Here is a 20,393-nt window from a genome sequence, read left to right on the forward strand (position 1 = left end):
AATTTCGTATGCACATACATACACACGAAGCTGTGAAAATTTGCTGCATCGTGTCATCGTGGCAATGAAGGGAGCTAACGGTGCGGCCCTGGACCTAACGGAGTAGTGGTGGTGATGGCGCGGCTAAGGAACAATAGGCAAGATACCATATACAGGCATTGCCATCCTCGGCCAGCCGGAAATGTATCAAAAACGTCTGTTAAGTCGTCGTTATCTGGTCTTGTTTTGTTTTGATACTGGAACAGCTACAGCCTCGTGTTGATAGGAAGTCATGAACACTTGTCTTTTCAAACGAAGTGTCAGGCATTTGCCTTGGCGGCGTTTGTCAGGCCTCTCCTGAGTGACTGGATTTCTGTCTCACCCTAATGGAAGTTGCCTGTCAAGCACACGTGGTGCGTGCTTCTGTATTACTTGCCTTACCGCACCTCTTACGAGATAGTTTTGGTTGAGTAATGCAAGCGTGGCTGGTTGTGTCCGTAGAGTTTAATCGCCTCACCATCAGGTAACACTCCGCCGGTAACACACTGTTTGCTTTGTAGGCAAAGTTGGTGGCAGCCTGGTCTTGTTGAAAAAAAAATGTACTCAGTCTGCCGGTGCTAAATTTGGAAAGATATTTCCCGAGACTATTGTTGCGTATGCTCCAGAAAGTTGTTGGAAACTTTGCTTAGCAAACTGCAGAGTTATTTTGTTACTGAATACGAGCTTTGAGGAAGAGTGATGGTGGTGGTGGTTCTGCTACTGCTGCCACTATTACTACTACTACTACTACTACTAATAATAATAATAATAATAATAATAATAATAATAATAATAATAATAATAATAATAATAATAATAATAAAAATAACAATCATAAGGATATTAGTAATAATGATGATGATAATGATAATATTGATAATAATGATGTTAATAATAATAATAATGATGATAATAATAATAATAATAATAATAATAATAATAATAATAATAATAATAATAATAGTAACAATGATAATAATAATGATAATGATAATAATAATAATAATAATAATAATAATAATAATGATAATAATAATAATAATAATAATAATAATAATAATAATAATAATAATAATAATAATAATAATAACAACAATTACCGTACAAAATTTGAGCCCTATAATCATTGCTGAGCCTAATCGTGACCCACAGGACGGTGTTGAGTCTATGGGAAAATGATCTGAGGCAAATAATACAGCAACATGCACGGCGGGAGTTTGCATGGGTGACACAAACTCCTTGAGAGCGAGAGAGGGATACAGCCCTTCAGGAGAGGCCAGACAGACGCCGCCTTCACACCACAGCAACAGAATATAGTATGAAGGTTTTGCTGGGGTTTGCAAAGTCCTCTCAGGTTCACGGCACTGCACTTCAGATGATCGCTGACTCTGACGCTACAGTATAGAGATAAAGGAAAAACGGGTTTCCATGTCTTGATGCCAGTCCTTATGAATGGGTCTATGTAAACCAAGCCCAGAGAGAATGAAAAAGATGGCTTCATTAACCGGGTAGAAGCGACGGGCCAAATTTGTGGCTTTACCGTGTACCAGCGACGGGCCACATTTTTGCCATGATGTAAACCCCCGAACATAGATGATGCATTAACTGATCACAAAGGCATTGATATATATTATGAAATGGTTTGCGAGAGTGATGATTTTTTCTCATTAATTCGCTAAGAGGGGCCTTTAAGAAACATGATCCCCGCTGCTACCGGGTTAAGCTACACCGCCGTACATTATGCAGCGGTACTGAGAGAAATTCCTTACCTAGTACTAATATTTATGGTTGGTATGCGCGTGTGTGAGTGTGTACGTTTTCTTTTACATGTAAATGAGAGGACGTGCATAATTCGAAATACACACACATACCCACGGAGCCGCGAGGATTTGCTGCGTTGTGTCATCGTGGGCAATGAGGCGAGGTAACGGTGCGGCCCTGGATGGTAGCGATGGTGGTGTGGCGCGGGTGTCGGAACTGACCAAGGAGAAACAGGAGACAGAAAAGATTGGTGGATTATCGCTTTGTGTCACTTACCTTATAATCAGTGTGTTTTGCGAAGAAGCACAATACACTGGTGCCATCGGTTCCCACAGGATATATAGGTTGGAATGGGGAAATACTGTACAGGTTGAAACGAAAGAAAAAAATGATGATAAGGGCGGGGCATACATATTATAGGAAAGATCGATGGAGATAAGGTAGGTCATATTGTGTTACTTGATAATCACTGTGTTTTGCGATGACCTGCAATACACTGGTGCTATATACCCTCTCAAAATACGTCGGTTGGGAGGGGGAGATATTGCTAAAGTGAAAAAGACACAACAAATTTATGATAAACTATACTATAATTTGGAAGGTTGCGTCTCTCTAGGGAACACTGAAGGAAAAATCTCAAAATTACTCCCAGCTCTGAAACCCCGTGAGGAGAATTTCAAGTCTCCAAGTGTGAGAAGTTGGACATTCGGAGAGCAGGAAGTTTTCTGTATTTATAAATGCAGTTAAGAAGAAAAAGTATGCTTGAAGATATTAGTCAGTCGGCTGGTGTGCTATTTACATCGTTAATAGGAATAGGAAGAGGAGGAGGAGGAGAAACTGATCAAAACATGGATAATATAAGAGAAAAAGGTTGACAAGCGAGTTGGTATAGAAAGCTCTAGGATTAGCAAGGAGGAGGAGGAGGAAGAAAGAGAAGGAGGGGGAGAAGGAGAAGGCGCGAATCTTGTGTTCTGAACTTCATCCTCTGGGAAAAAAAAAGTGAGAGAAAATGTTTGTTGAGAGGAGCTTGTTCGGATGTGAAGCAGATATTAAAACTTGTTGAAGATAGAAAAAAAAAAAGAAGACGACGAGGAGAACTTAGAGGAAGATTATAAAGACGAGGAGTAGGAGGAAGGAAGGAGGAAAGAAAAGTAAAATAAGAAAAAGTAACACAGGGGAGAGAAGAAAAGAGAAAAAAGAATTGAATCGACAGAATTACACCTCTCCTTCCTCCTCACCTCCACCTTCTCCCTCTCTCACTCTCCTTATGTCACCCTCTCCTCCGTTTCCCTCTCCCTCCCCTCACACTCCTCCTCTCCCGTTATTCCTCTACGGCTCCCCCTCTTTCTCCCTTCCCATGTCACCTCCTCCCTCGCCTCACCCTCTTCCTCTCTCCCGTTATCCTTCTACCTCTCCCTTACTACATCTCCCCCCCACCCTCTCATTCTCTTCCTACTCCTCCTCCCCCCCTTCCCCACCACACTGCACGTAGCCAGCCAGCCTCCATCCCTGGGACACTCATCTCAGTGCACAGAACGTTGACCTCACGCCCGCTAATGTATTGTTTCAACATACCCAGGAGAGAGATTGAGGAGTGAAGACGAGAGGACGGGTGCGAACCTTGTCTCCTCCCTAATGTATAGTTACCTTAAAAAATCAGGGCTTCTCCCTTCCCACCAAAGAACGTGGTTATAAGGAAATGGGTTAAAAGTAAGTCATTTATAGCTAGGAGATCTCTACTCATCCCTCTCCCAATTATCTTTCACTCCTTGCCTCGTTTCAAATGTATAGTTACCCGAGAAAGTCAGTCTTGCCTTAATAACGCGAGGTAATAGGGAAATAGGGTAAAAGTAAGTCATGTATAGCTAGTAGACCTCCCTACTCATCCCTCTCCCAATCCTCCTCCACTTCCAACGAAATAAAGAACCTTCAAACCATATCAGTAAAGACTTCAGACGTGGCAACCTTCACAATAGCAGTTTTCTTATAGCTTCGTACTTCTTTAGATCCTTACCTCCTTCTTTCTTAGACAAGCAAAAGAACACGATGGAACTAAGTAACCACAGCTGATAGTCTTCTACCTCTTAAATTCTGCTGCCATGTTGCTTCTCTCTCTATCTTCTATCGATATTTTCATGCTGACTGCTCTTCTGAATTTGCTAACTGCATGCCTCTCCCCCTCCCGCGGCCTCGCCACTCACGACTTTCTACTCATGCTCATCCCTGTACTGTCCAAACCCCTTATGCAAGAGTTAACCAGCATCTCCATTCTTTCATACCCTTCACTGGTAAACTCTGGAACAGCCCTCGTTCGCCTGTATTTCCTCCTGCCTATGACTTGACCTCTTTCAAGAAGAGTGTATCAAGACACCTCTCCGCCCGAAATTGACCTCTCTTTTGGCTACTCTTTACTTTTATCTTTTATGGGAGCGGCGAGTAGCGGGCTTTTTTTTGTACTCTTTTTTGTTGCCCTTGAGCCGTGTCCCCTGATGTAAAAAAAAAAAAAAGTTGTTATGATACTTCTAAGAACTTTTAAATCAAAAGAAACACATATTCCTCATTCCCCTTTTCTATCCTTTATGTTTTCTTATAGCTTCTTCGTACTCCTTTCTACCCTTATCTTTTCTATTATGATACAACAAAAAGAAGCGAGGATGGAATGTGCAGTGAATACAAGAGTCCTCTTTTTGGTTTGTTTTGCATTTAGGCCTATGGTGCCGGTAGGCTTTCTTAGTGGAGCCTGATGGTAAGCCCCAGCCAGTTGTGGAGCAGTCAAGTGTTTATAGTGGCGCCTCCTTGCTTGGCTAATGGTGCCTCCCGGAGCTCATCTTTGAGCCTTTCTTTATCGAGACATTCCAGACAGTCCAGGTTTATATGTGGTCTTTAGGACAGCATGTGGGTAGTGTTAGGCCACTCAACGATGACTGAATGATCCCAGTTGTAGCCGCCGGCAGGACACGAACGGGCGGCACGCTAACCACTCAACCATCGCCTCCGCAAATAAGGTGATAAGGGGAGAGGTGTGAATTGTCGCCTTGCCGCCATTACACTCCAGGGGCAAGGGCAAGGTCCTGCAAAGGGGCGTGGCCTTCCCCTATATTTACTCCCGCCAGGTCCAGCTCACAGCCACTCCTGCCCCGACGTCCAGACCACCTAGACCAGGAAGATGGCTAGTAGACCCGACTTCTTCCTCGGCTGTTTGGTGGTGAGGATGAGTGGTTGCCTGTCGCTGTCTGGCTGTCTAAATATGTCTGTACAAAAATGTTCTTATTAGGTCCTTTTCTCAGGAGTCAGGCTCGTAGGGTCTCATATTTTATCTCTGTATTTTAATCATGTAATTGTTTATATGTTATGTTATTATTCTTTAGATGCAGAGGTATGTTATTGGTGTTATTATTTTTGTGTGTAGGTGTGAGTGACAGAGGGAAAATATAGAAATTAATTGAGTTCGCCACTTTTTTAAAGTAAAGGAAGGAGCTCCAGGGCAGAAATAAATGAAAACATAGCCACACATTTTGATTCCTCTATATCAGTTACTGAAGGACCGCTTACCTGATCTTCTTCCCGTCCACAGGTGGGGTGCTACCTGGTGGCGGCTGTGCAAGGAGGGTGAGTAGCCTGGGTGTCGCCTGTTGTGTTTTTGTATAGCTGAGAAAGAGAGGGAGAGAAAAGGAGATAGTGAGTGTGTCTGTCCGTCATTCATATTATTTCTCCGCGTTGAGTGTTTCATCACTAAAAACTTGTTGGACACGTGTTGGTGTGCAGTTTTCCGGGCACGGACATGTTCTTCAGCCTTCTTTTCGCTGGGAACGGTGCGTGGCGGCCTGTCAGAACACTGCCTCCACGCACCTCGTCCTTGCTTCAGTCTTCAAGGGTAGACACGGGCTATTTATTATTCATTCAATTATTACTTATTTTCTTTGAGCGAACACGAATAGAGAGGGATTTTTTTGTGATGTCTAAGGGAAGAGAGAAAGTTTTGCAGTGCTTATTATCATCAGAAATATTTTTGTCATCATGATCATAACTTTTATCATCCACTACCATCATCAGCAGCAGCCACTCACAGAAGCATCTCGGATAGCACTGCCTCACTGTAGCCTGTTTCTTCTCTCTTGTCCCCACCCTTGGCTGCTCCCGGCGGCAGGACCCTCACGTGCCGCCAGGAGGGCAGGTTCCCACACCCGGAGGACTGCGGCAGCTACGTGGACTGTATCCGGACCGCCGATGGGAAGTTTCGAGTGCGGGAAGGATTCTGCCACGGGTTCGCCTTTTCCGGGAAAGAGCGGAGGTGTGTTGACCTCGCCGACAAGCCTGACTGTGTACCTAAGGCGACCAGGGTCTCATTTCCTCTCTCTGCATTCAACTTCCTGTGTGCAGAAGACGAAATGAGGACAGACTGCCTCAATTGTAACTTGGCCTTCACCTGCGTCACGGGCACCGCAGTAGTGGACATATGTGACAGCGATAGCTTGTGTGAAGTATCAGGTGACTTCGGGGGCTCCGTCTGCCTGCCCATCCCGTCAACCACCACAAAGTGTAAGTGTGACAAAACGGGACTGTTCCAGGACCCCCACAACGCGACGTACTTCAGTTACTGTGACATAAACACGCAACCATACTCGTTGGAGACCTTCATGTGCCCGGAGGGGTTAACTTTCAATAGCTTGACCCAGAAGTGCGAGGACTCCATTCCACCCACTCCACCAGAGACACCTCTTTGCGAGGACAGGACCGGCTCCTTCGTGAACCCGAATGACTGCCGCTATTACTACACCTGCATACCCGGCGGCATCGTGCGTACCAGCAACTGCTCTGAGGGTCAGTACTACGATGCGGTGAATGGCAAGTGCGAGAAAAAATGCACGTTAGCTCCACCCAACGCCTCGCTTGAGCCATGTAAGGCCTTGGGCCATTTACCCCACCCAAGCAAGGACTGCACCAAGCACCTCGTGTGCAAGAAGATAGGTGAAGACCCCGAGGTAAAAGACTGCCCCCAGGACATCTACTATAACGAGACGGCCAGAGCGTGCAGGGACACTAAGCCCTCAGCAGACTGCAAGGCCAACGCCGGATTCGACTATTACTCGTGTCCCGGCCACAGCGATGTCATATGTGAGGAAGACAACGGCAGCACCACAGGGGACGGCGGCAGCACCACTGGGGACGGCGGCAGCACCACAGGGGACGGCGGCAGCACCACTGGGGACGGCGGCAGCACCACAGGGGACGGCGGCAGCACCACTGGGGACGGCGGCAGCACCACTGGGGACGGCGGCAGCACCACTGGGGACGGCGGCAGCACCACTGGGGACGGCGGCAGCACCACAGGGGACGGCGGCAGCACCACAGGGGACGGCGGCAGCACCACTGGGGACGGCAGCACCACTGGGGACGGCGTCAGCACCTCAGCGGACGGCGGCAGCACCACTGGGGACGGCGGCAGCACCACTGGGGACGGCGGCAGCACCACAGGGGACGGCGGCAGCACCACAGGGGACGGCGGCAGCACCACAGGGGACGGCGGCAGCACCACTGGGGACGGCGGCAGCACCACTGGGGACGGCGGCAGCACCACAGGGGACGGCGGCAGCACCACTGGGGACGGCGGCAGCACCACAGGGGACGGCGGCAGCACCACAGGGGACGGCGGCAGCACCACTGGGGACGGCGGCAGATGAACTAGTTGAAGCTGGTCCTCAGCGCCATTGTTTGAGGTCGTGTTGTCATAGAAGGTGCATGAAAGAAGTCGTCTAATAAAATAATATCAAGTTTAACTGAGATTTTACTGACAATGATCCTTTATTATTATTTGGGTTTAGCCTGTCTTGCGAGGACAACATACATGGGCAGGGCATGGGCTTTAGGGCAGTTGACGACCCTTAGCTGGTCGGACGAATGAGCTGGATGCGTTGCTGGGATCAGTGGAAAGCACATCAATCCCACAGCTAGTTGCCAGGGGAGGGAATCGAACGTTGATCACTCGACCGGGAATGAAAACCTGTACCCACTAGACCACCGATACCATCCCCCCACCCCAGCCACCACCACTACAACCTTTACCATTAATACAGCGACAGGTTGACTGGTGGGCGGTTATTGAAGTCTCCCTTAGAAAATACATTTTTCTTCGTGTGTCTGAGGAAAGCTGTATCATAATAGGGGAGGTTCGTCTATTTTGCTCGTGTACAGTCATTTGTCTTTTATCTCTGTACATCTTTCCCTTCTTCTACATGGGATCAATATTCCTGGATGACGGTTCTGACAGCGATCATCCACCTAGCTCCGTCATCCACATCGTTCTCTGACGGCTGTTGTCCTCTCAAAGCCTTCCCTTCTTAACCAACCCATTCCTTTCCGCTTTTTTTTTTTTTTAGTCAAGGGTGCAGCAAGAAGAGGAAGTGGGTTAGTGGTGAAGGTAGGGGAGAAGGAAAGACAGTGGGAGTGTATGGTTGTATGGTGCAGGCTCCCCTCCGGTTCAGTCTTCTGCCCTCCTACCCTGCCTGCCTGCCTCCACCTCCATTACTCCTCTCCCTGCAGTGTGTCTCGTCTATCCCCATCACGCGGCCGTACTACCGTGGTCTTCCTTCCTCGCGTGTGTACCTTTTTCGATATAAATACAACCTTCGCAGTTTCTCTTTTTATTTTTTTCATTCCTGGTCTCATCACCTTCTTCATCTGGATCTTTTTCATTGTATACTCCAAGCGTCCATGTGTGTATGAGTGTGCGATATAATACGAGAGAGAGAGAGAGAGAGAGAGAGAGAGAGAGAGAGAGAGAGAGAGAGAGCATCACTTTAAAATCACTCCTTCCCTGGTACACTCACCTCAACACACAGAACGTTCACCTCACGCTCGCTAATGTATTCTTTCAACATAGGAGAGAGAGAGAGAGAGAGAGAGAGAGAGAGAGAGAGAGAGAGAGAGAGAGAGAGAGAGAGAGAGAGAGAGAGAGAGAGAGAGAGAGAGAGAGAGAAGGGGGAGAATGAGTGCGAACCTTTCCTCGTTACAAGTGTGTAGTTACCCCGGAAAGCGAGTCCCCTCCCCCAAGTAACATGACGTGATATGGAAAATGGCTATAAGTAAGTCATTAATTTATAGCTAGCATTAAACCGCCCTACTTATCCTTCTTCTGATCCCCTCTTTCACTCCCAACGAAATAATGAACCTTCAAACCATATCCGTGAAGACTTCAGACGTGGCAACCCTCACAATAACAGTTTTCTTATAGCTTTTTCATCCTTACCTAACACTATGGAACTAAGTAACTAGAGCTGATTGGATATTTCTAACGACTATTGAATCATAAGAAACTCGTATTCCTCTTCTTGTGTTTCGGCACCAAGAGCTGTTCTCCACAGTAATCCTCCTCCTCCTCCTTCCGTTTTCTATCCTTTCTTATATTCTTCTTATAGCTCCTTCGTCCTCCTTTCTAGCCTCATCTTCTCCTTTATGATACAGCAACACGAACACAATGGAACTAAAGATGATTGGATACTTCTAGAGGCTTTTCAATCTTTAAGAAACTCACATTCCCTTTTCTTTCCTTTCTTATATTTATAGCTTCTCCGTCATCCTTTTTAGCCTTCTTTTCTCCTTTCCGATGAAGCTAAATACCTAAAGCTAAGTGGGTGCTTGTAGCGGCTCTTCATTCTGCTTCCTCATTCCTCTCTCACTCTTTCCTCTCCCGCTTTGCCGCCTCCACCGTAAGCGAGGATGAAATGTGCATGCAAGCAAGAGGTGATTAGAGGACAGGTGTGAATTGCGCCTTGCCTCCCCTGCATGCACTCCAGGGGCAAAGGCATTGTCGTGCAAAGAGGAGCGGTCTTCGCCTATATATAATCCCGCCAGGCCCAGCTCGCAGCCACTCCTGCCTCGACGTCCAGACCTCTCAGACCAGGAAGATGGCTGGTAGACCCGACTTCTTCCTCGGCTGTTTGGTGGTGAGGATGAGTGGTTGTCTGGCGCTGTCGGGATGTCTATCTATCTGTCTGTAGAATTTACAAATATGTTCTTATTATGCCTATTTTTTTCTGTTGTTTATGCAGGAGTGAGCTTAGTTCATAAGGTTCCATGTTTTATTTATTTTTTTAATCATGTAATTATTTATCTTTTATGTCATTATTCTTTACAAATAGAGGTTTGTTAGTGTTATTATTTGTGCGTGCTTGTCTATGTGTGTGTGTGTGTGTGTGTGTGTGTGTGTGTGTGTGTGTGTGTGTGTGTGTGTGTGTGTGTGTGTTGGGAAAAATAAAAAAAGTCATTGAGTAGACCACTTTTTACAGTAAAGGAAGGAGCTTAAAGGCAAAAGTAAATAAAAACAAAAAAGCCCGCACGTTTTGATTCCTCTACATTAGTTACTGAAGGGCCGCTTACCTGAGCTTCTTCCCGTCCACAGGTGGGGTGTTGCCTGGTGGCGGCTGTGCGCGGAGGGTGAGTAGCCTGGGTGTTACCTGTTGTGTCCTTGTGGCTGAGAAAGAGAGGGAGAGAAAACGAGAAAGGGAGTGAGAGTGTGTCTGTCATTCATCTTATTTCTCCGCGTTGAGTGTTTCATTACTAATAAGTTATTGGGCAAGTGTCGGTGTGCAGTTCTCATTGCACGGACACATTCTTCGGCCTTCTTTTCGCTGGGAACGGTGCGTGGCGGCCTGTCAGAACACTGCCTCCACGCACCTCGTCCTTGCATCAGTCTTCAAAGATCGACACGGCTTTTTATTAGTCTGTCAATTATTACTTATTTTTCTTCTAGCGAACACGAATAGAGAGGGATTCTTTTTTTATGATGTTCAAGAGAAGAGAAAGTTTTGCAGTGCTTATTATCATCAGAAGTATTTTTGTCATCATGATCATAACTTTTATCATCCACTACCATCATCAGCAGCAGCCACTCACAGAAGCATCTCGGATAGCACTGCCTCACTGTAGCCTGTCTCTTCTCTCTTGTCCCCACCCTTGGCTGCTCCCGGCGGCAGGACCCTCACGTGCCGCCAGGAGGGCAGGTTCCCACACCCGGAGGACTGCGGCAGCTACGTGGACTGTATCCGGACCGCCGATGGGAAGTTTCGAGTGCGGGAAGGATTCTGCCACGGGTTCGCCTTCTCCGGGAAAGAGCGGAGGTGTGTTGACCTCGCCGACAAGCCTGACTGTGTACCTAAGGCGACCAGGGTCTCATTTCCTCTCTCTGAATTCAACTTCCTGTGTGCAGAAGACGAAATGAGGACAGACTGCCTCAATTGTAACTTGGCCTTCACCTGCGTCACGGGCACCGCAGTAGTGGACACTTGTGACAGCGATAGCTTGTGTGAAGTATCAGGTGACTTCGGGGGCTCCGTCTGCCTGCCCATCCCGTCAGCCACCACAAAGTGTAAGTGTGACAAAACGGGACTGTTCCAGGACCCCCACAACGCGACGTACTTCAGTTACTGTGACATAAACACCCAACCATACTCGTTGGAGACCTTCATGTGCCCGGAGGGGTTAACTTTCAATAGCTTGACCCAGAGGTGCGAGGACTCCATTCCACCCACTCCACCAGAGACACCTCTTTGCGAGGACAGGACCGGCTCCTTCGTGAACCCGAATGACTGCCGCTATTACTACACCTGCATACCCGGCGGCATCGTGCGTACCAGCAACTGCTCTGAGGGTCAGTACTTCGATGCGGTGAATGGCAAGTGCGAGAAAAATTGCACGTTAGCTCCACCCAACGCCTCGCTTGAGGCATGCAAGGCCGTGGGCCATTTCCCCCACCCAAGCAAGGACTGCACCAAGCACCTCGTGTGCAAGAAGGTAGGTGAAGACCCCGAGGTAAAAGACTGCCCCCAGGACATCTACTATAACGAGACGGCCAGAGCGTGCAAGGACACGAAGCCCTCAGCAGACTGCAAGGCCAACGGTGGATTCGACTACTATTCGTGTCCCGGCCACGACGATGTCGCCTGTGGGGGGAATGTCAAAGTGAAACGCCGCAGCGACACTGCGGACGGCGGCAACGACCCAGGGGACGGCGGCAGTGACCCATTGGACGGCGGCAGTGACCCAGGGGACGGCGGCAGTAACCCAGGGGACGGCTTCAGCGACCCAGGGGACGGCAGCAGTAACCCAGGGGACGGCTTCAGCGACCCAGGGGACGGCGGCAGTAACCCAGGGGACGGCTTCAGCGACCCAGGGGACGGCGGCAGTAACCCAGGGGACGGCTTCAGCGACCCAGGGGACGGCGGCAGTAACCCAGGGGACGGCTTCAGCGATCCAGGGGACGGCAGCAGTAACTCAGGGGACGGCTTCAGCGACCCAGGGGACGGCGGCAGCTGAACTAGTTAAAGCTGGTCCTCTGCGCCACTGTTTAAAGTCTTGTTGGCACAGCAGGTGTATGAAAGAAGTATAATAAAATAATATCGTTTGACTAACCATTTATAGACAAAGTTCCCTTATTACTATTTGGGTTTAGCCTGTCTGGGGAAGATCACATGCATACGTGTGGCCAAACGCACGCCACGCCTGCCTCCCAGTCACACATACGCCCACCAGCATGAGGCGGGGCTGGGCGGGGCGGGGCGGGATGCCATGGGGGTACTGACGCCAAGGGTTCGCGGCGGCTGCTGTTCAAAGATGGGGTTGTACCACTCATGGGCCTTCTTCCCTCCTTCCTCCAAAATGTTGACTCTCCGCAGAGGGGCCGTGGGACATTGTCGGGTGAAAGCTCGTGAAGAAGGAGCCGACGCACAGATTATCGGCTGATGTCAACCGACCACGTCGATCTTTCAACGAAAACTGGCGTGACTCACCAACTGGGCGTACGACCGCACGTTTGAGGCGAGATAGTTTGGGCAAGAATTATAAAAAAGTTGAAAACACTAGTTGGCAGCCATCAGTCCCGGGATGATATGAGGTCCCCTTCGGCGTAGTGGTGAGGGCATGGGGCGTTAGGTCAGTTCCTCCTCCTCCAAAATTTATCCCCTAGTATCACTGGCTGGTGTGCGGTTACTATAGTCTCCCTTTTAAAATACATTTTTCTCCGTCTGTCTAAAGAAAGCTGTATCATAATAGGGGAGGTTCGTCTATTTTGCTCGTGTAAGTTCGTTTATACAGTCGTTTGTCTTTTATGATTTTTATCTCTACATCTTTTCCTTCTACATGGGATCAGTATTTCTGGATCACGGTTTTGACAGCGATCTTCCGCCTAGTTCCGTCATTCACATCGTTCTCTGACGGCTGTTGTCCTCTCAAAGCCTTCCCTTCTTGACCAACCCATTTCCCTCCAATTTATTTATTTTTTAATCAAGGGTGCAGCAAGAAGAGGAAGTGGGTTAGTGGTGAAGGGAGGGGAGAAGGAAAGACAGTGGGAGTGTATAGATGTATGGTGTAGGCTCCCCTCCGGTTCAGTCTTCCTCCCTCCTACCCTGCCTGCCTGCCTCCACCTCCATTACTCCTCTCCCTGCAGTGTGTCTCGTCTATCCCCATCACGCGGCCGTACTACCGGAGTCTTCCTTCCTCGCGTGTATAATTTCTTCGATATAAAAACAACCTTCGCAGTTCCTCTATAATTTTTTTCATTCCTGGTCTCATCACCTTCATTGTTTACTCCAGGCGTCCATGTGTGTATGAGTGTATGGGTGAATGATAATACAAGAGAGAGAGAGAGAGAGAGAGAGAGAGAGAGCATCACTATACCTCCACCCCTCTCCCGCCCCCTCCTTCCCACCCCCCAAGTCCAGTATCTCACCGCAAGTCCCATTTCGGCGGCCGCAGAGAGAGGGCGCAATGCACTGGTTTATGGCGAGTCAAGCGCGTCAGTGACCTTGATTTGGGGCAGTAAAACGACGAAAACTGGACCACGAGGAAGCTTCTTGACCCACTATCCTGCTTCTAACGCCCCCCTCCCCCCCACCCCCACCCCATGTAGCCTACCCCCTCACCCCCTCACGTCCTAGTTAAGCTCCCCACCTCTCCCTCCCTCCCTCCCCTTCCTATTTTTCCATTACCTTCAGTTTCTCTCTTGTTTTCATTTATTTTGTTTCCTCTCTCTCTCTCTCTCTCTCTCTCTCTCTCTCTCTCTCTCTCTCTCTCTCACACACACACACACACACACACACACACACGCTCGGAGATCTGATAAGGGCCTCTTCGTTTTAGCACGCGTCTTATCTCCGTTTCTGGGACTGATATTTTAAGAGCGCGGAGAGACGTGTATGTTACCAGAACTTGGCCCTCCTCCCCCTCTTCCCCTTCCCTCCCTCCGATGCCCTTCCAAAACTCTTATGTGCCTTCGACTTCTACTCTCCTCCTCCTCCTCCTCCTCTCTCTCATACTTCTCTCCCCCTTCTTCCCTTCCTTCCCTTCCTCTCATCCTGTCTCTCTACTTTCCTCCAACTCTCCCTGACACACTCTTTCTCCCACCCACTCCACCTCTTCTCTCTCTCCCTCCACCTCTCTTCTCTCCATCCAGCCCTCCCTCCTCAAAGTTCTCTTCCTTCCCCTCCATCAGTGTGTGTGTATTGTCCCTCATTCGAGAGAGAGAGAGAGAGAGAGAGAGAGAGAGAGAGAGAGAGAGAGAGAGAGAGAGAGAGAGAGAGAGAGAATGACAGACAGACAGACTCGAGAAGAAGAAAAAAAAGAGAATTCTGATCAGATGAGAGTAGGGAGAAGAGAGAAAGAAAGTGTGGAGATGGAAAGTGAGTGAAGGGACTAAAAGATGATAGGTAAGAAGAAGAAGAAGAAGAAGAAGAAGAAGAAGGAAACAAAAGACAAAAAAGGTGAGACGAGAAAGGAAGAGAAGACCTGCAAGGAGAAGGATTTAAAGAAAGTAGTTGAGAAGGAAAAGTAGAGGAGTAAAAAGGGAAAAGACAAGGAAAAAAAAGAGATAGCAAGTAAAAATGAAAAGGAAAGGAGGACTAGAAGATAGGCAGATAGAGGAAAAGAGATGATGAAGGTCAGAAGAAAAATAAAGGAAAATGGAAATGGGGTAAAGGTTAAACATGATAAATGGTTATAGAAAGAAGAAAAGATGATGATGATGATGGGAAAGAGAGACGTTGTGATAATAAAGAGGGGAAGAAGGGATAGAATGAGAAGAAGAAGGAAAGAAACAGGAGTGACTAAGGACGAACAGGATAGATGAAATAAATAAAAAAGAAGAAGCAGAAGAAAAAGAAGAAAATCAAGAAGGAGAAGCAAGGAGAATGAATAGAAAAGAACAAGATGAAGAAAAATACAGAACTTGGAGGAGGAGGAGGAGGAGGAGGAGGAGGAGGAAGAGAAATACGAGGAGGAAGGAGTCGGAATAAGAGAAAGACAAGAATGAAAAATAAGGAGGAGGAAGGAGAAGGAGGGAAAAGGAAAAAGAGAAAGAGTAAAAGGAGGAAGAGGAGGAGGAAGAAAAGTAGCTAGAGGAAAAGAAGGAAAAGAACGAAAAGGAAAAAAAAGTTGAAGAAGAAGGAAGAAAAAGGAGTTAAAGTAAGACAAGAATGCAAAAAAGGTAAGAAGAGGAAGAGGAGGAGGAGGAGAAAAGGATAAGAGAAGCTGAAGTTGGAAAAGAAGAGGAGGAGGAGGAGAAGGAGTAAGAGGAGAACGAGGAAGGAGCAGCAATAAGAGGAAACGAAGGAGGAGGAGTAGGAGAAGGAGCAAGAAGAGTTGGAGGAGGCGGAGGAAACCGTTTATGGCGACGGCACGGTAGCGCTGCGCCATAATCGCCTTTACACACCACAACTAAAAGGGTCGAGGTGTGTGTGTGTGTGTGTGTGTGTGTGTGTGTGTGTGTGTGTGTGTGTGTGTGTGTGTGTGTGTGTGTGTGGAGGCCTAGACATACACCTGCTCTCCTCTGTGTGTGTGTGTGTGTGTGTGTGTGTGTGTTAAAGGGCCCGATTGTGTTTGCCTGTTACGTCGTTATGTGGGACAGGAGGGATAAATTTGAGTGAGAGAGAGAGAGAGAGAGAGAGAGAGAGAGAGAGAGAGAGAGAGAGAGAGAGAGAGAGAGAGAGAGAGAGAGAGAGAGAGAGAGAGAGAGAGTCATAATCATGTCATTAATACAAAAAAACAGACCCATGCCTTCACCTTCTTTTTGCCTTCCTCCTCCTCCTCCTCCTCCTCCTCCTCCTCCTCCTTCGTAATGCCTGATCTTCCTCCTCTTTCCCCTCCTCCCTCTCATCATCATCATCATCATCCTTCTACTCTTTCATCTTTAATCAGTCTTCGTAATCATGTATTCTTTTCTCTTATCTTCTCCGTCATTTTTATCATCATCATCTCTTTCTTTTTACTCCTATTCTTCTTCTTATTCCTTCTTATTCTTGTTATTATCATCATTTCCTTTACTGCCTCTCTATATTCATCTCACTTTCACGTTCTCTTCATGTCTTCTCTCTGTCATCTCTCCTCCCTTTTTTTCTCCTATTTTCTTCTTTAATTTCTCGTCTGTCTCTCTTCTCCCCTTTCCTCTTACTCTGCCGCTCTCTCCACCACCACCACCACCACCACCTCGTCCCCTTAGCCCAGTAAAGCAATAAATTACTTATGGGTGATCCTGTCCGGGGTCATGGGTCGCCTTTTTACACTCTTTCCCTGACCACAGCCGTACCCCCCCACCCACCCCTCCACCACACACACACACACACACACACACACACACACACACACACACACACACAAGAAAAAGGAGAAGGAGGACGAGGAAGAGGAAATAATTAGAATAAGAAGAAAAAGCGATTGAAGAGGAGGAGGAGAAAGTGGTAGAAGTTCATACGGAGGAGAAATAGCACAAGTAAAAGAAGAAGAGGAAGAGGAAGAAGAAGAAGAAAAAGGAAGAGGAAAATGGAGAGAAAATCAACAGCAGAATGAAAACAGAAGAAAAAGGAAAAAAATATGAATCAACAGAGTAATGAATAAGATTTGAGAGATATTCCTTGATGATGATGACGATGATGATGGTGGTGATGGTGATGATGACGTATTGTGAGTAGAAGAGGGAGGACAAGTTTTTATTAGTCTCCGTGTGACAACCTACATGACTGGTTTTCTTTGACGGGCGGTAACTTGAAAGAAAACGGTTCTCTCTCTCTCTCTCTCTCTCTCTCTCTCTCTCTCTCTCTACTCCTTTTCCTCCCCCTTCTTCCCTCTCTTTCCTTCCCCTTCCCTTTCCCTTCCTCCCCTTCCCTCTCCTTACCCTCCTTCCCTCACTCTCTCCCATTTCCTCTTCTCCCTTCTCCCCTATTCTCTCCCCTTCCTCTCATGCTCTCCCTCTCCCTCCCTTCTCTCCCTTTCTTCTCAAGCCATGCCTTCTTATCCCTTCCATTTCCCTCCCTTCTCTTCCCTTCCCCTCATTCCCTTCCTTTCCCTTGCGACCCCCTTCCCCTTCCTCTCAGTCAATACCTTCCCCTCATCCCCTTCCATTTCCCTTCACTATCTCTCCCCTTCCTCCCATATAATGCCTCCTCCTGACCCCCTCCCCTCCCCTCCACTCCCCATCCTTCCCAGCATCCTCTTTCCTCCCCATCATCTTTATCTAGAGAGGAATTTCGACAAGATGTTCCCCTCTGTTACCCCTTCTTCCCCCATTCCCTTACTCCCCCACAATCCTTCTCCCCGTCACTCCTGTAACTCCTCCCCCCCTCCCCACCAACCAACACCCTTTATATCCCAAGCCTCCCCTCCCCACTCCTCACCTCCGCCTCCCATTCCCTCCCCCCTCCTCCCTCCCCCCTGACACCTTCCTCCCCTCGTAAGTGCCCGTGACGCCCCTTTGAAACAGATGGACCATTCCGCCCCATTAGGATAAGGGGAGGAGGTGGAACGATAAGAGAGAGAGAGAGAGAGAGAGAGAGAGAGAGAGAGAGAGAGAGAGAGAGAGAGAGAGAGAGAGAGAGAGAGAGAGAGAGAGAGAGAGAGAGAGAGAGAGAGAGAGAGAGAGAGAGAGATGGGAAAACTATAATATTCAGGTTAAAAAAAAATGCTGTTATGGTAGTATTTTGTATTGGTTATTGTTGTTGTTATTGTTATTGTTATTTTTTATTGTTTCCATTGTCTAATGTGGTCTTTTTCACTCTTTTCTTCCTCCTCCTCCTTCTCCTCTTCCTCATCTTCCTCCTCATTTTTCCTTCCCATCTTTCTTATTTCCTCGATTTTCTTCTCGTTGCTTTGTTTCATCTATTTATTGTCTCCTCTCTCTTTTTCCATCTCTCCTACTACCTTTAAATCTTCCTCCTCCTCCTCCTCCTCCTCCTCTTCCTCCTACTCCTGATCTTTTTTTCTCATTTTCCTTATTTCCTCGATTTTTTTTCTCTCATTGCATTGTCCCATTTCTATTTTGTCTTCTTAAATCTTCCTTCTCCTCCTCCTCCTCCTCCTCCTCCTCCTGTTGTTGATAACCCCGCCAATCACCCTCAGCTCACCCACCCATCACCCGCTATTATCCAGGCAACCGTGTGACCTCTTGTGCCTTCACCCACCTCACCCCTTCTACCGCCCTGCCTCCCTCCCTCCCTACCTACGTCCCTACCTCTGCCTACTTACCTTATACCTACCCTGTCCTTCTATACCTCCCCAACTGTCCTTGCCTACCTACCTACCATCCTGTCTAACTACACCTATGTTATCTTCTGCCTATCTACTTTTACCTGCTTACCTAAACCTACCTACCTACCTATACCGACTTACCTAAACCTGCTTGTCTGTTAACCTTTCTGCCTATCTGCTTGTCTGTCCGTGTCTACTTTTCTTTCTAAGCAGTTTGCGAGTGTCTACCTTTTCTGCTTGCTTGTGTTATCTGCTCGTGTCTACCTTATACCTGCTTGCCTGTCTAACTGCTTGTCTCGTTATCTCTTCTACTGCTTACTCGGTCCTCTCTCTCTAATTGTCTACCTGCCTGACTCTACCTGTTCTGTTTGTCTCATTACCTTTTCTACTGCTCACTCGTCCTCCTCTCTCTAATTGCTTAACTGCCTGACTCTACCTGTTCTGCTTGTCCCAATACCTCTTCTACTGCTTACTCCCCCTCCTCTCTCTAATTGCCTACCTTACCTGACTCTACCTGTTCTGCTTGTCTTATTATCTCTTCTACTGCTTACTCGGCCTCCTCTCTCTAATTGCCTGCCTACCTAACTCTACCTGTTCTGCTTGGCGCATTATCTCTTCTCTGCTTACTCGGCCTCCTCTCTCTAATTGCCTGCCTACCTAACTCTACCTGTTCTGCTTGGCGCATTATCTCTTCTCTGCTTACTCGGCCTCCTCTCTTTAATTGCCTACCTGAGTCTACCTGTATTGTTTGCTTTCTACCTCCTTGCTTGCTTTTCCCTTTACCTATTATTATTATTCCCCTTATTCTACCTCCTATGTCTTATTACCTGCCCATACCTACCTGTTTTTAACCTGTTCCGCCTGCTTGTGTGTGTATCTGTCTGTCTCCTAACTTTTATGTCCCTCCTTTCCTCCTTGTCTTCTGTCACTCAACCTACCTGTCTTTACCTGTTCCGCCTGCTTGTGTGTGTATCTGTGTGTCTCTTAGCTTTTCTGTCACTCAACCTTTCTGTTCCTTCTTTCCTGCTTCTGTCTCTATCTTTACCTCTGCTTCCGTCTTACTGTCTATCTCCCTTCCTGCTTCATAGCCTGCTTGTCTGACACTCTGCGCTTCTCTCTGCTTGCCTTGCCTCACCCCTCAACCCCCCCCCCCCACCACCACCACCGTACACACGCACACACACAACCCTTTAAGAAACACCGCCGCCTTTATCACCAGCGGTCTTGTGGGCTGTCGGTTGTGGTGAAGGGAGGAAGGATGGAAGGAACATGTAAGAGAAGGAGGAGGAGGAGGAGGAAGTGAAAGAGAGCAGAGAGTATGTGAGTAGATGGACTTATAGGTAATTGATGAAGGTGAAAGAGGAGGAAAAGAAGAGGAAGAAGAATGCTGAAAAGTAAAGAAGAATGAAGTGAAGGTGAGGAGAATGAGAAAATGAAGTAGGAGGGAGATGATAATTAGTAGAAAGAGAAGACGGAGAAATAGTGTGAGAAAAGAAGAGGAGGAATAGGGAGGAGAAGAGAACATGTAGGAGGAAAAATAGGAAGTGAAGGAGGAGGAGGAGGAAGCTGAGGAAAAAAGAAAGAGAAAAGAAGGAGTAAGAGGAATAAAGAGAAAGAAGAGCAAGGGAAGGTGGAGGAGGAGGAAGGAAGAAGAAAAGGAAGAGGAGGAGGACAAGAAGATTAGTAAGGCCGTAAAAGAGGCAAAAGGAGAACATGAAGAACAAAAACAAGATCGAGAAGAACAAAAACGAGAACAACAAGAGGAGGAGGAGGAGGAGGAGGAGGGCAATTAAAATGGAAAATAAATAGAAGAATAACACGAAAAAACAACAACTACAAAACCAAAAAGAACAAAAACAAGACCAACAGGAGGAGGAAGAGAAGGAAGAAGATGAGCGACAGAGACGTGGCAAAAAGAAGAGGAGGAGGAGGAGGAGGAGAAGGCGGAGCAGTAAGAAGAAGAAGAGGAGGAGGAGGAGGAGGAGAAGGAGGAGTTATGAGTCTCAGTCCCCAATTACGATAAGGGGAAGTGGTGTCTGATAGCGTACCATTATCTTACTGTGAACCCTTCCAATAGTGAGCCATGAACCGCGGAGACAGGCCAGCCA

General features: G+C 47.6%; 1 protein-coding gene across 5 annotated transcripts; it reads left to right on the forward strand.

Moving 5' to 3' along the window:
• Nucleotides 1-4,892: 4,892 nt before the first annotated feature.
• LOC127003841 (uncharacterized) lies at nt 4,893-12,181 on the forward strand. Of its 5 annotated transcripts, none has more exons than XM_050870920.1 (4): nt 4,893-4,984; nt 5,354-5,388; nt 5,927-6,761; nt 11,587-12,181. In XM_050870920.1, exons 1-4 carry the CDS (start codon nt 4,946-4,948, stop codon nt 12,088-12,090), a joined length of 1,413 nt encoding a protein of 470 aa, XP_050726877.1. In that variant the 5' UTR covers nt 4,893-4,945; the 3' UTR covers nt 12,091-12,181. The 5 variants fall into 5 exon arrangements, with proteins under 5 accessions (XP_050726877.1, XP_050726876.1, XP_050726874.1 ...); XM_050870919.1 differs by having other exon boundaries at nt 5,927-6,747; nt 11,573-12,181; XM_050870917.1 differs by having other exon boundaries at nt 5,927-6,267; nt 11,093-12,181.
• The last annotated feature ends 8,212 nt before the right edge of the window (nt 12,182-20,393 follow it).

Source organism: Eriocheir sinensis, chromosome 26 (genome assembly GCF_024679095.1).
Source record: "Eriocheir sinensis breed Jianghai 21 chromosome 26, ASM2467909v1, whole genome shotgun sequence".
NCBI classification, from domain to species: domain Eukaryota; kingdom Metazoa; phylum Arthropoda; class Malacostraca; order Decapoda; family Varunidae; genus Eriocheir; species Eriocheir sinensis.

What these genes read in the sequence shown, in the direction of transcription:
- LOC127003841 (XM_050870920.1), top strand. Translation starts at nt 4,946, where the DNA reads ATGGCTAGTAGACCCGACTTCTTCCTCGGCTGTTTGGTG. An exon ending in TCTTCCTCGGCTGTTTGGTG is followed by an intron (nt 4,985 to 5,353) that starts GTGAGGATGAGT and finishes TCCCGTCCACAG; the next exon opens with GTGGGGTGCTACCTGGTGGC. An exon ending in AGATAGGTGAAGACCCCGAG is followed by an intron (nt 6,762 to 11,586) that starts GTAAAAGACTGC and finishes GAAGACCCCGAG; the next exon opens with GTAAAAGACTGCCCCCAGGA.